This window comes from Archocentrus centrarchus, chromosome 14 (genome assembly GCF_007364275.1).
Source record: "Archocentrus centrarchus isolate MPI-CPG fArcCen1 chromosome 14, fArcCen1, whole genome shotgun sequence".
In the NCBI taxonomy this organism is placed as follows: Eukaryota; Metazoa; Chordata; class Actinopteri; order Cichliformes; family Cichlidae; genus Archocentrus; species Archocentrus centrarchus.
In genome coordinates this window covers 22025069-22039474 of record NC_044359.1, presented here as the reverse complement: position 1 = coordinate 22039474, position 14406 = coordinate 22025069, and the positions used below count along the sequence as shown (strand labels likewise).

At 39.1% G+C, this 14406-nt stretch overlaps 2 protein-coding genes across 2 annotated transcripts in view; both read right to left on the bottom strand.

The window, feature by feature from the left end:
- LOC115791749 (pecanex-like protein 3) overlaps window positions 1-844 on the bottom strand; it is a 32127-nt gene extending 31283 nt beyond the window's left edge. Inside the window, exon 1 of the mRNA XM_030745980.1 lies at window positions 425-844. The gene's annotated coding sequence lies outside the window, so the exon portion shown is untranslated. The remainder of the gene's footprint in view (window positions 1-424) is intronic.
- Window positions 845-7757: 6913 nt separating this feature from the next.
- LOC115791752 (neurexin-1) overlaps window positions 7758-14406 on the bottom strand; it is a 109841-nt gene continuing 103192 nt past the window's right edge. Inside the window, 3 exon segments of the mRNA XM_075074422.1 lie at window positions 7758-10303; window positions 11432-11516; window positions 13146-13474. Coding sequence (XP_074930523.1) covers window positions 9501-10303; window positions 11432-11516; window positions 13146-13474 — 1217 coding nt within the window. The 3' untranslated portion in view covers window positions 7758-9500.

The window sequence follows — 14406 nt, the reverse complement described above, 5'->3', positions numbered from 1 at the left end:
TAGATTTAAGTTTACTGTCAGACATTAGCGAGCTAACAGGCAGCTCAGCGTAGCTTACTATTTCTTTTCAGCCGCCAGTGGTTTCAATGACCTCAGTGAATATGAAAACACAATAGAAAGCAGAAACATATCTCTCCAAACTGGCTGACAAACATCATTAGGATGCCTGATGCTAGTTACCGGCTAATGCTAGGCCGCATATGTGTATAGATATATATATTATGTATATATAGGCATTTTTACCCTGATGTCCCTGTCGCTGGCTGGGTAAATGTAAAGTCACCCTAAAACAAGACAGCTTAACGCTAACCGCTAATAGGTAGGTGAATGTCATTAGCTAATATCATCTCAGGCTGGCTTGACAGATTTAATAATTGTGCTCACAGTGAGATGTTCTCCTATTTTGGATTCCTGCATAGCTTACAGTTAGCATTAGCTATCCAGCTTGCCTCATATCCTCCTTCCGCATCCAGTTCATGCAAAATCTCAGAGCTTTCCTTCTCAGGCTGCTAGCTAGGAAGGAACTCGGCTGTTCAAAAACTGTAGCTTCACTTTTTGCTGGCGTTAGCTAACTTATCATTTTTTCCCCGAAAGGCCGTCCTCCTCTTTGGCATTATTGGGTGACAAACATGATATATCAGGAGCCGAGGTCCTCTCTCATGATGAACGATAAATGTTTCTTGGCATAAACGGACCCTATGTAAAAAAAAAACAAACAAAACAAACAAAAATAAAAACAAAAAAATGTTTCAACGAGCTAGCTCACTAGGTAGCTAGCTCTGGCTAACAACTAGTTGACACACGCACGCAAGCAAGCACGCACGCACGCACGTACAGCGAGAGAGGGAGCGAGAGAGAGAGATTCCCATGGCGCTGATTGGCCATGTGTGCTGACGTCATGGGAAGGACTTTTTTTTTTTTTTTTTTTTTTTAACCCTCTTTTTATTAAAAAAAATCACAAAATCTAATATTCACAGACACCAGTCAGCCACAAAAAATAAAACCTTGACTTGTGAGGGTGAAGATATAACGGAATAAAAATCTTCACACTGCAATGTTCTGCTGGATAACTTGGGTTCTGGCATTCATATGGTTATTTCTTTGACATATGGGCCCACCATATGTCAAATGGTTAGGTTAAGCTAAGGTTCATTGTAGGCCAAGCACACCTCCATATATGACAATAACTCCCCAACACAGTCACACTACAAAACTACTCCCTACACTCCCAAAAGACCCCCTGCCTGCAACATCTGATCCAGTTCCAGATACTTGTGTCCATGCTTCAGTGGTTCAGAGATGATTTGGGCCTACACAATATTAGACAGTCTAGTTTGATATAGTTGTGCATTTTATTTTTATATTTTATTTTTATTCTTTATGAAGAATATAGGACCCTGATTTGTGTGCATTCTGTGACACTAAAGTCAATAATTTATTGCCATCTCAACAAGTTGATAGGAATTTGTTTCGGTTAAAACCCACGCATCACAAAAACATACACACAATATGACAGAATAAAATGAATCAATAAATACTAAATAAAAAAATAAAAGATCACATAAAAAGTCATAAGAACAACACACACAACCACAATTGACAGCATGTTTTTAGGACTTCTATAAAAAATGCTTCCAGGCTGTTGAGAAGTGGCTGGGATTTCACACCCTATAATTCTGGATGTGTCCTTCACCACCATATTCAGTTAACTCTCCTCCTCAGCAGTCACACTACCAAACCAGACAGTTATAGCAAAAGCATGAATACTCTCCACAGCTCCTCGATAAAACTGCAACAAACCTCTCCTGGACACACCACACTTTTTAAAAACTGTTTTAAAAAGAACAGCCTTTGATGCAATTGCAGAATGATGCAGAATTTATGGCTGTCCACTCTCTGCACCTCTGTGTTTTTGATGACCAAGGGAAGGTGATCCTTGTGTCTGTGGCTGGAAGTCCACAATAACTTCCTTGGTCTTTAAAATGTTCAGTTCCAGGTTGTTTGTGCTGCACCAGTCCACCAGAGATGAAATTTCAGTCCTGTACATAATCAATGATCTCTTGTTTTACAGCAGCACGTGCCACTCTTTCAGCAATGTATTTGTGTTGTGCTACTGTTGGAGTTCTGCTTTATGTGTGTGTGTGTTTAAAGCCACTACTAAAAGCAGTAAATCCCAACTCTATGATGCAGGAGTAAAGCCAAAGAACACCCTTAACCATCGTTGTCTATAAAATTGCCTATTTATCGTTGCCTGTTTACTGAGGGCATGTTAAAAAAATCAACAAACAAAAAAGCCAATTCTGCAAACTGCAGTGACACAATTTTGTGTTAGTGCAGTTTTATATATATATATCACGTTTGTGTAAATTACTAATTTTCTCATAGAAAATGGATGGCTGTATGGTTAGTACTCTTTCCTTACAGCAAGAAGATCCTGGGTTCAAGTCCAGTCTGGGGCCTTTCTGCGTGGAATTTGCATGTTCTCGCTGAGACATGGATGGGGATAGGTTAATGGGTGATTTTAAACTGACCATAGTTCTGAATGTGAGTGTGCCTTAGCTCTGGTGACCTGTCCAGAATGTTTCCTGTCTCTTGCCCTTTCAGAGCTGGGATAGGCTCCAGCCCCACTATGACCCTGAATTGGAAATTCATCAGTAATGGTCATCTATCTATCTATCTATCTGGCTTCTTTAATTTTATTTACATAATGCCAATTCACAACAGTCACCTGAAGGCATTTTATATTGTAAAACCCTACAGTATTAGGGAGGAAACACCAACAGTCAGACAATCTCGTATGACAGTGGGGAAGAAGAACTCCCTTTTAACAGGAAGAATCCTCTGGCAGTAACAGCCTCCCTTTCCCACTTACTCACCAACTGGTCACAGCAAGACAAAAAAAAAAAGGGCACAGAGAGACAGGACAAAATACAAACTATAGGAGAGAGAAGACATATTTAATGACATGTAGTAGTTGCATATAAACAAGTGGAGACTGGAATGAGGGGCATAGAGAAGAAATGCATATTTCATCATGGGATGTCTCCTGGCAGCCTGAGCCGATCACAGCATAACTGAAAGATGCTTCATGGTCACCTGAGCCAGCCCTAACTATAAGTTTTATCAAAAAATAAAGTTTTAATCTTAGTCTCAAAGTAGAGAGGGTGTCTGTCTGAACCCCAAATGGTAGCTGGTTCCACAGGAGAGGAGCCTGAAAGCTGAAGGCTCTGTCTTTATGGCAGGCCATTTTAACATAAAATCCGTTTCGTCTGACTATCTGTAATTACATTTTAGATTTCTAAAAATGTATTTAAATGTTATTTAAAATGTATTAAAAAATTTATTTTGACTAGGCAAAACTACATTTTGACTATCCAGAATGATAATTTAAGATATCTGCATTTACATTCTGACTAGTAAGAATAATAATTCAAGATATCTCAATTGATGTCACCGGATTCATCATTTGAAGGGTCACACATCTATAATTACAATTCAAGATACCTCAGACGTAATTAGTCAAAATGACATTTTTAGATATCTGAATTAAGAGATTGCATGTAAGCCCCCTTGTGCTGTACTGAGCTGTCCAAACAATTGCCTATAGTGTGGAATCTCAGGTGGCTGCAATGGCGCTGGCCATTCTGGACAAAATTGTAAGAAAATGACACAATATAGAAAGAGCTCTTCAGTACGGGATATGCGGAAAACGTGAAAATCGTGTACTTGAAGACTGCTTAAGAAATCTGCAAAGAATCTTTGATTTTATGGCAGGCCGTTTTAACAAAATGCCTTATAAACATTCCACCAAAATGCTACGTTTTGACTAGACAGAATACTAATTCAAGATATCAGAAAAATTATTCTGACTAGTCAGAATGTTAATTTAAGATATCTTAAATATAAAAGCCGTCTAATTTAATATATCTCTAATTCATTGGCGATATCTTAAAGGGAATTTAGACTAGTCATAATTACAGTTCTAGATATCTAGAATTTAAAATAGTCAAAACTATATATCTCCTATCTAAAAATACATTTAAGATATCTTGAAGGGAATTTAGACTAGTAATTTAATTGTAGATATCTGAAATATGTGTTTCAGATAGTCAGTAATTAATTGTAGATATCTTGAGTTGAAGCCTCCATACAACTCAGTGGTAAATCTGACATCATTTCTACTAGTCAAAATATAATTAGAGATATCTTAATTTACTAATACGTCTAGTCATAAATCAATTTCAGATATCTGGAATGTAAGTGCGGTGAAACAGATTTTATGTTAAAACGGCCTGCCATACTGCCTTCCATTCAACCTTTGGAAACTCTTAGAACCACAAGTAAGCCTACACACACACACACACACACACACACACACACACACACACACACACACACACACACACACACACACACACACACACACACACACACACACACACTCTCTCTCTCTCTCTCTCTCTCTCTCACACTCTCTAACTATAGAAAAGAAGAGAATAAATCAAATAATAGATAAAATATATGTTAATTAAAATACTCATTGCTATCAATCCTATCCTTATGGTCCATCAGGCCCAAAAGGTGCTCCTACACTTTTCTGACCCACTCACTGCCTGTCATACCTACAGTACAACTTCAGTATAGGTATGACATATCACCTGTCATCTGTTTCTCCTGTCATTGCTGTTTTGTTGAATTAACCTTGTGACATTGCAGCAATGCTCAGGAGTGGCTTATCATATCCTGCAGCCACCCTCCTTGGTACCCAGTGTCAGCACAGATCATACCTTGTCTGCACCAGACCTGTACTGACACCACACCTTGCTTAGCCCACAGGATTATTGTCATCACTATCAGCACGAAGAGGCTGATAGGGCAGGTCATCCTGCTGGCTTGAAATGCAGTCTCTCTAAATTCTTGTCTTTAGTGATAAACATACTCCAGATAAGCCAATGGCTGCTTAAGTGCAGGCAACTATAACCTTACATCACATCAACGTCACTGACTTGGTCTCCCCTCTTACAGTTCCTCATGTTCTCAGCAGGGGGTAGTCAAACAACACCAACATGGCACTGCTGTCAAGGATTATCATGAGGCTGCTGATCCTATTGTAGTTACATAGCTGAAGATGTTAACTAAATTTGCCTTTGATAAATGCTGCTCACTGACATACTTTCTACTGTCAGGAATATGTGACATATACTGGGCAGCAAACACTTTGTGTGATGGAGACTGAAATTAGTTATGACTGCTGTTCCATATGGTATCAGCATGTAGACTTGCTCTAAATATTAAGGAAATAATCTCCTACATAAATTTGGGGGACTTCAAATAAAGACTGACTAATCTCAGTGCAGCAGAGCCTAATATAGCCTGACTCTTAGTCTCTACAAACACGCTCTCTCATTTTTCATAATTCATTGAGATAGTAACCTTTGTTATAACACTCGCTGCCTTTTTTTAAACTCTGTGTCACCAGCTTGAAATGCAAGTTTCTTTTGTAAAAAACAAAAACAAACAAAAAACAGACTCAGTTACTCAAGTGACGGTACAGTGAAGTCCGTGAGTGTGAGACCTGATTGTGTCACACTGTGGACAAATCACCAGCATCTCTCAGAGGAATTAAACTTTATTTTTTTTTTTTTTTTTATATTTAAAATTCATATTGTCTAAATTAGCCTAACTGAGACAGGTATTCCATTTTAAATGAGACCTGCAGTGAACAGCAGCAATATTGGAAGGGACAGAAAATACACTTAAAGAAATTATTTAAAAAAAAAGACGTCCTGGAGCCACTAACATGCCAGAACAACGCTGTATCCAAAAGAGAGGAGCGAGAAAATGATGATGAAACTCAAGTGTAAGACACATTTTTAGCGCATTACATGACCTGCAATTTGTGAAAAATACTAGTTCTTCATGTTAAATATATTAACCTGTCTTGTTATCCTTTGCGGAGTGATGTCATTCTGACACACAAAATCAATACATTACATTGATAATTTACAAGAATTACTGTTGTAAGCCTGTGCCAGTTAATCTATATTTAGGTCACGTGTTTGAATCCATCCATGCAGTGAAGACTTAATGAAAAGCATCAGATGGATTTATGATTGGCCAGTAAGCCTAACTTTGATAAGAGACAAAGATGTAGCCATGGCATCAGTCAACACTTTTAAGTACAGATATTACTGCACGCACATCTTCAACCCGGCAACAAAGAAAATCTATACAAGCTCTATTATGTGAGTTATTCAGTATTCAACCAAATGTGAAATATGGGCACGGTCGCCCTGTTACAGTCGTTGTTATGGTTCAGATTTTTCTTCTCTTTCTGTTTCTAGTCTGTTTTTCTTTCCACTCTGTTTGTCTCCCCCCGTTTGCCTGTGTATTAATTTCTCTGTGTTTTTGTTGTCTCTGTCTTTCATTTTATAGTTATTTTTCTCGCGTGCCTTTCATATCAGGGTCTGGTTCACACTCCTGTGGTTCACTCATTGTTCCCACCTGTTCCCAATTACCTTGCTGTATTTAGTCCTTTGTTTCTCCCTCTGTCCATTCATCTGTTCACCTTCCTGTGTTCCTGCTTCACTCCCTGCATGTCTCCTCACGTTTCTTCATTGTTTCATTGGTATATGATTTCCCCCCTTCTGGATTAATCTTTTTTTTTTTCCCTCTGTTGTGTTATTTATTTTTTTTGGTTTGCCTGCCTGCCTGAGTAACCCTGAAGCACCTTTTGTTATTCCTCCCCAGTAAATTTAAGTTTACCCTACTTTACCTTTCCTCTCTGCCTCTGTATCTGTCCTCCTATTGAACTTAAAAACACACACACACACACACACACACACACACCTGCTTCTGTTCCTGCGTTATGGTGTTTTACAGAACATTATGATGCCACAGTGAATTTTACCTTTGACCTTTTAGTTTTAATATGTGATCACTTTATCATATTAAACATTTGTGTGAAATCTTCTGTTACTTGGTAAAGGAATTCTTGTACTGTAGCCAAAAGCATGTTTTATGAGGTCATAGTGATCTTTGGCCACCTCATAGACTGCATGGGTGATCCTAGAGTCCCAGTGGATGTTTGTGCCAGATGTAACAATATTTCTTCCAGGTGTTCTAATAAAATCCTGTACAGTGAATCACTATTATGAGACTGGGGGAGGTCACAGCGACTTTCACCTTTGACCAACAGTTTTTAATCATTTCATCATTCAGGCCAAGGGAATGTTTTGGGCTAAATTTACCACATTTTCATTAGACATTTCTGAGGTATAACATTCACAAGGTTAGGTCGGACATCTGCACCAGGGTTATTATTGCTATGTAATTTTCATTAGTTTTTATTATTGAGATAAAAAATGATTTTCTCTTTAGTTTAGTTTCACTTAGTTTCCAGTGTGGGTTTCCTTAAAGGTTAGTTTTATTGTTTATAAAAAGGTTTAGTGTCAGTTCAGTGTCAGTCTAATGATTTATTTTAAATTTAGTTAATTTTTAGTTTTATTTTAGTTAACTATAATTACTTTGGTCTGTTTGTGTGAACTACACAGCCACAGCTGTCAGCAGAGGAACACAAATTAGGGTCACATACTCACACAACATATCACACAGTGTAAATGACAGCATGAATCTGAACCGTCCACGCTTACAAACTGTATTCTTTCCACTGTGCTTGTCCACAAGTCAAATAAAGTTAACCTTCCAAGAAGCAACACACAACACAGTTGTGTACAAAGTTATATAATCAAGTGTATTTTCATCTTTATCCACGTTCTGTACACATATTAAGATCCATTTCACATGAACACTATACAATAGCAATGAGTGAGGAATGGTATATTTTCCGAGCACTGAGAAGCTCATGTCAAATGGCACTTTCATAAAAAAAGAACAGGAAATCACAGAGCATGAATAAATAACTCAACAGAGAAAATGGCTTTATATTATCAGATCCATTGAGTAACAGATTTAGCACATATAAAATGCACAATGCAATAAAACAAAACATTTGTTTGTTCCACCCTTGTGTTTTCTCTGCATTATCCGCACCGTAAATAATTCAAAAAAACCAAAAGATATTTGCAGCTATCAGAGGAATATGTGCTTTTTGTCCAGATTTGAGTAAAAGGCAATCTAAAATATAGTGTGTTAAGAGGAGTGGTAACAAGATACATTGAAATATCAGAGAAATATCAATACAATTCACAAATCTTCAATTATTCATCTCGCAGAATAATCTTTTAATAACTGATAGAAAAAAAACCCAATACATGTTTGGCTGCTTTACAAGGAATATCTATGCTTCAAAGATATGTTTACATTTTCTGTGTGCTTTTGAATTATCCCGAGACAGTTTAGAGGAAAGAAAACATTATGAGTGAGCCAGCATCTGGTGAGGTGCGTTGGTTCCCTCTTTCCAAGAAGCAATCAGAAAAAAAAACTCTCAACTGTGATTCTGAGCTCCTCTGAAATTCCTGTAAAGTTCGAGCTGAAACAGTTTTGATGTTATGAAAAGCTGTGCTGCCGGGTTGGGCCAAGCGTCTCGGATGATTATTCTTCTTCATACCTTCCCTGTGTACACGATGCTTTTTCAATCTGCTAACCACTATATGTACAAACAAGCAGTGTTCACGGATAAATACCTTCACTGGTGTAGAATGACTTGTTTCACAATCATCCCTACCTGGAATGGCATGGCACATTGACTGCGATATCTGACATTAATTCTGTGTCTGAGCCATCATACTATAAAGGTTCACTGGCCAGAGTATGAAGAAGGATTTGAGAATTCCTCTTTTCTCCAGGAGGGCTAAATATCTGGCTTCATTTACTTTATGATACTCCATCAGCAACATGGTACCGTCTCTTGTGGATAGAGGCAGAGTGAGTGGGGAGTTTTAAAAATCACATGACATAACATGTAGACTGCAGACATGATGTCTTATCCAAATGAAGGCCCTCTTTTTGAGTGTAGTCAGAATGACTGTTGTGCTCTCTCTTCATCTACCATCAAAATTCAGTAGCTGGGCTGTTCAGCCTCATACATCATAATGGGGACATTGAGACTTGAGATAGGGCATTACAAAGAAGTACAAAGAAACCAAATGTTTTCAGCACTTTCTTCACGGTGCCATATCCATGCTATATACAAAGCCAAAGTGGATATGCCTCCTTCTAGCTCATTAAAAACATAAAAAAAAAATAAAAATGATACACTAATAAGGAATTGGTGAATGCAGACTGAGTGCACATTGTGACACAGAGGATGAGTCAGATCTTGTGCCGTAGATAAGAATTTATTAATAGGAACTGGGCAACCTTGACTTTTGAGAAAAATGTAAAAGCAAGATACAATTGCTTTGTGCAGTTGTTTTTTTTATATTTTTTTTTCTGTGGAATTTGTCTGATAGTCGACCTGACAATATAAGGGAGTGAAAAAAAAAGCATCCTCTCTCATCCTCTTGTCTCAGCCCACACTTGCCTACTCTCCTGTGATTTCAGACGTAGTATTCTTTGTCTTTGTTCTTTTTGCCCTTTGTGATGGCCTTTGCCACAGAGGCTGTTGCTGTGTTTTTGTCTTTGACCACTGCTCCGTTGCCCTCTGCAGTGGAATTGTTGGCAAAATTGTGGCTCTGGTCTGTCTGGTAGGAGCCCTCATCCCGGTTCCGGTACTTGTACATGGCATAGAGGAGGATAAGAATGCAGAGAGCAGCAGCAGCCACGATACCAACCACCATCCCCGTGGTGCTACTGGACTCCCTTATCACCTCCACGGCACCAGGCAGGCTCTTATCATCAGATGCTGTGGGGTTGGCTGTGGGCACATGGGGAAAATTGGGGGGGTAAGTTAGTCCTGGTGTGTTTCGGGAGGATGGAGGAGCAGGGGGCAGAAGCACCTGGTCACGGGTGTTCATTTTGCCTGCAGGAATGTGGAGCTGGTCAGGGTTGGTGGTGGGAACAAAAGGAGGTAAGGGGCGGGGTTTCTGGACTCCACCATCACCAGCGGCAGGAGGTGGAGGAAGGACTGTCCTGTCAGTGACCAAGGGGGAGTTATTATTGTAAAAGTCCTCGTCATCGGATTCCGTCATCTCCCCAGAGCCGAAGGCCGAGACCTCCACAGGGTCACCACAGTCCTCCTGGTCCGGGGGGCAGGAAGGGTGAGGAGGGAGTATCAGGGACTCTTTGGTGGTTTCAAGTGGGGATAGGAGGGTAGGAGGAGGAGGGATGACGGGGTAACGGGTGGCGATGGATGGGGGCTCAAGGGAATCCACTGTTATAATAGGCAACACTAATTCACCTCCTAGAAAGAAAACAGAAAAGGTAGGGGATCCTCAATTAGAGCAGAATTAAAACTGAAATGTTGGCTGAGCAGTTGTGCTCATTAAGATGGAAGCACAATCTGCTCATTATGTAGATTATTAGTGAAGAATTAAACTAATATTAGATGGCTTATCACTGATTTTATTTATAGTGATTGCACATACTATGCCGATTTCTATAATACACGGTTATTTACATTAGCACTTGGCAACTGAGGAGAAAAACAAACTGAAACTGCTGTCTGGAAGGTATGCAGATGTGTGGGTGTGCAGATTAAGAATGTTTAATAATGCAATACAGCAAGTAGTTAAAAAAAAGCTCACATGCAGAAACAAACATACAAGATGACCCGTGAAAGGCGGCAGCTGAATGAAGAGCACATAATAAAGACAAGAACATTAAGTTTTAAATTGGCATGCTGCAGTATACACATCTGTAGGCAGAGGTTAAGGAATGATAAGAGAGCAGAAAGGTTATTGTATAAATGAATCACACACAAAATGGTTTTCTGAAAGCACTGAATATGTTATAAATATATATTTGTACTAGATTATCCTGTGTAATTGTATATATACAAAACTTTGATCTAATCTGGGTGTGGAGGATTAAAGCATTCTGCAGAGTTACATATGTTACAGATACAGATATCTTCACACACTTATGGCCAATAGGTTCTCTTTCATTATTATTTGAGTCACACTTTGCCGGGCTAGACAACAACAAACAATTCTGATAAGGTCATATTAATAATTAAGGCACCCATAATAAGGCCATACTCTTAAGTTCTACAGCTTGTTTCTGTCCCAAGCCTGATCAGCCTCGCTTAATGTCTGAAGTACTCTCCACAAAGATTGCCTTTGATTCCCTTTAGTTAGCTACAAACACGGGGTACAGGATGAATTAACGCTCGCTGAGTCGGTAATAACTATCTGTATAATGACAGCTATTTGACAGAATCACTCGGTATCTGAGTATAAGATAACAGAGGTTTTTAAAACAATGATGGCTGTCTGAAACCACTGCATTTTGTCTGCACTCCTGGGTAAAAATAACATTAGTCATCTAAACGCCTAAACTACCATCGCTTCATAATGGCCAATTGACCCACCTGTTCCTGGTTCACACTCTTCCAGGTCCTCATCATCACTTGGACACTCAGCGGATGCCACCAAAATATCATCAGAGTTCTGTGGCTGAAAGGAAATGTGGAATATAATTTCTTTTAAAAAAAATATACAATAAACCTTTTTCTTAATTCAGACTTGCAAACAGTGTCTTTTCATGCTGACTGTCCCGTCTGGGAAAACATCTGCAGTATGCAGCACTGTACTACTTAAGTGTTTCTGCCTGGAGCGGCACTAGTAAGACTACAAGTTCAAAATGAGCCCATCTGCAGCTGCTTTTTATCCTTTACCCCTTTGGCTGACTTTATGTGTGTACAAACAATGGAAAAACATCGCTGTTGGAGATTCTCAGTTGACTAAATGCTATATAATTTGCTTTTAAGCAATTCATTTGTATCAAGTTTGCAAAAAAAAAACATATAAAATTCTCACATATGTCTAATGAGTTTTTAGGATGCACAGTGGGCAGAGTGGGCAATAGAAGGCTCACTAATGGATTACATTGATTGAAAATATAGAGATGACCATTTTAGGGCAGCTGGACAAAAGAAATGGAACAAAAAAGGCACTCTGCAGTTTTATTAGGAAGGACAGTGCCAGTGGGGGTTCTTTAAAACCTCAGGACAAGTGCGACTACTGAAATTTCTCCAATTTGAAGGGTTTTCAGCTTTTATCTTATTCAAATACCCTGTTTTTTATGTGGCTGCTGTATTGTAAAAAATACTCTGAGCAAGAATGCTATCATTATCCTAATCCTAATACCTTGATAGAAAGTAAGTTATGTAAATGAATTCAAAATCAAATATGTTGGATCAAACTTGTTATTTAATAGATTTATGAAACATTTCAGCTTACCTATTACTGCATACAAGGTTTTAAATGCACAGTTCTTTTAGTAAGGGCAGCTGCAGCAGTTAGACATTTAAGGATGCTGTGAAACACTGAATTTTGTCACAGTGTGACTTAAATATGTGGTACATTTTTGCTTCTAACTTCTGTCGTGATGATTGAAAAAAATAAAAAAATTTCCTCCCAAAAGAGTATTCATGTTCATAAAGTCCCAAAACGAAAACTGAAATCAGAAAAATAAGCTTGTCATCGGCATTTCAAGTGTAGAGAAGAACTGGGGACTCAGAGGTTTTAGCTGATTGTGCTGGGTTTTCTGATTGTGTGTCAACTGACTCCTTAGACTCCAGTACTGCAAGTTAAATTTCAAAGTGTACATTATTACAAGTTGAATGGAGAGAAAACTATATTATAAGCTGAATGTGACAAGTTGCAGCTGGATTAAATAAGCGTGAAGGATCCAAGCGTGTAAACCTGTGCTAGTTTAATAGAAAAGCAGCTTCTTTTTTTTGGTTACAGAGGGTAACATTTGCTTTGAGAGATTGAAAATATTACTCCATTTTAGTCATGTATTAATCACAAGTTTGTATTTTTCATGTTGATTAAGACCGTGCTCAAATATATTAACAACCTGCAAACATGCGTCCAGAAATGTAAATTTGGAAAGCAAAGTGAATCATACACACCCCCAGCTTTCTACAAAGCTAATTAATTAAAAGAAATCATCCTGTTAGTTAGCCATATTTTAAATCACCCTTTCCTACTGTGAAAACAGACAACAACCTTCCCCTTATGAGCCAATTACCTCCCTGCTGTCAGCAAATTAGCGCCCCCCCCTTTAAACTCACTGACCTTTGAGATGCTCTCCCTCAAGCTGGGTGACCGCTGCCTGCGGGTGGTGGTGGTGGCCATTGTGGTGGTAGTTTCCATGATTGTGGTAGACATATCAGACACCGCCAGTGGGGTGACGGAGGTGGTGTCGGTGGTCACCACGGAGAGCGAGTCTCCGACCAGGCGCAGGTTCCCCTCCACCTGCACGCTGGGATCGTTTTCAGCCGCCAGTTTGAGCACCTGGAGACCATTGTAATACAGCCCTGAAATCTGACCCTGGAAGGGCCGCCCCTTGTCATAGCCGCCAATTTTAATGGCTGCCTGGCTGTTAAAGATGGTCAACTGTCTCCCTAAAGTTAGACAGAAACACAGAGAAAGAAAAGATGGAAAAAGGGAGAGAATGGCATCCATAGCACACACAGAGACGGCATATGGGAGATTCTGCACAAGAACATCATCAGAGCCAGGTGGGATTTAGTAATTAATTTGTTTAAAAGCTGATTTAGGCGTTAACTTTAAAAAGGGAAATGTTAGTGAGCTGCAAGTTTATACATTTTGATTTTACACATGCAAGAGGAGGCTTAAAGCCTATTTAGGTGTTTATTTAAGATTTATGATTTTGAAATGTCACTGAATAAGTTAGCAGCTGCCTGTGGGAAAATGAGTGATGTTTTCCAGGATATTTATATTTATCTCTTTGTTTAAAAAAAAAGAGATGGTGTGAGGATATGTATCTCATGGCTCCTTTTAACAGGTAACTACTAAAATGGCAGTCTTGCCACACATCAGACTGTGTAAAGCTGAATGACAGTAAAAATTAAACTCCCTCCTCCCACTGACTTCATCAGCCATTAGGTCATTAAAACATGCTTTTCCGTGGGTTCCCCCCGGTCCAATTGTTTCACCTCCTGAAAGGAGCAATGATATCCAACAGCACTGTTGTCAGCACCTTTCCTGATAAGCGGTGTTACATCTGAGGAGGAGGACTGCGGTAATGGGCCCAACTCAGGAGAATACTTATTAGCAAAGTTAATGGCTGCAAACAATGATCTACTTTAACAGCCTGTCAGGGCTGTTTTGTTGCAGCAAAAAAATTTCAGCTTGGGAGTCTGATGTGATTGTTGTAGTACAATGTAAGGCAGCACAAGATTACAGGGAACAAGAAAAGGGAAAGAGGTTCATTGGAGTGAACACATCCTGGAGCTATGGTTTAAAATATGGTTCAGTTATTAGGAACGAAACCTAGTCAGCTTATGCCCAGTGTTAGTTTTCACTGGTATTA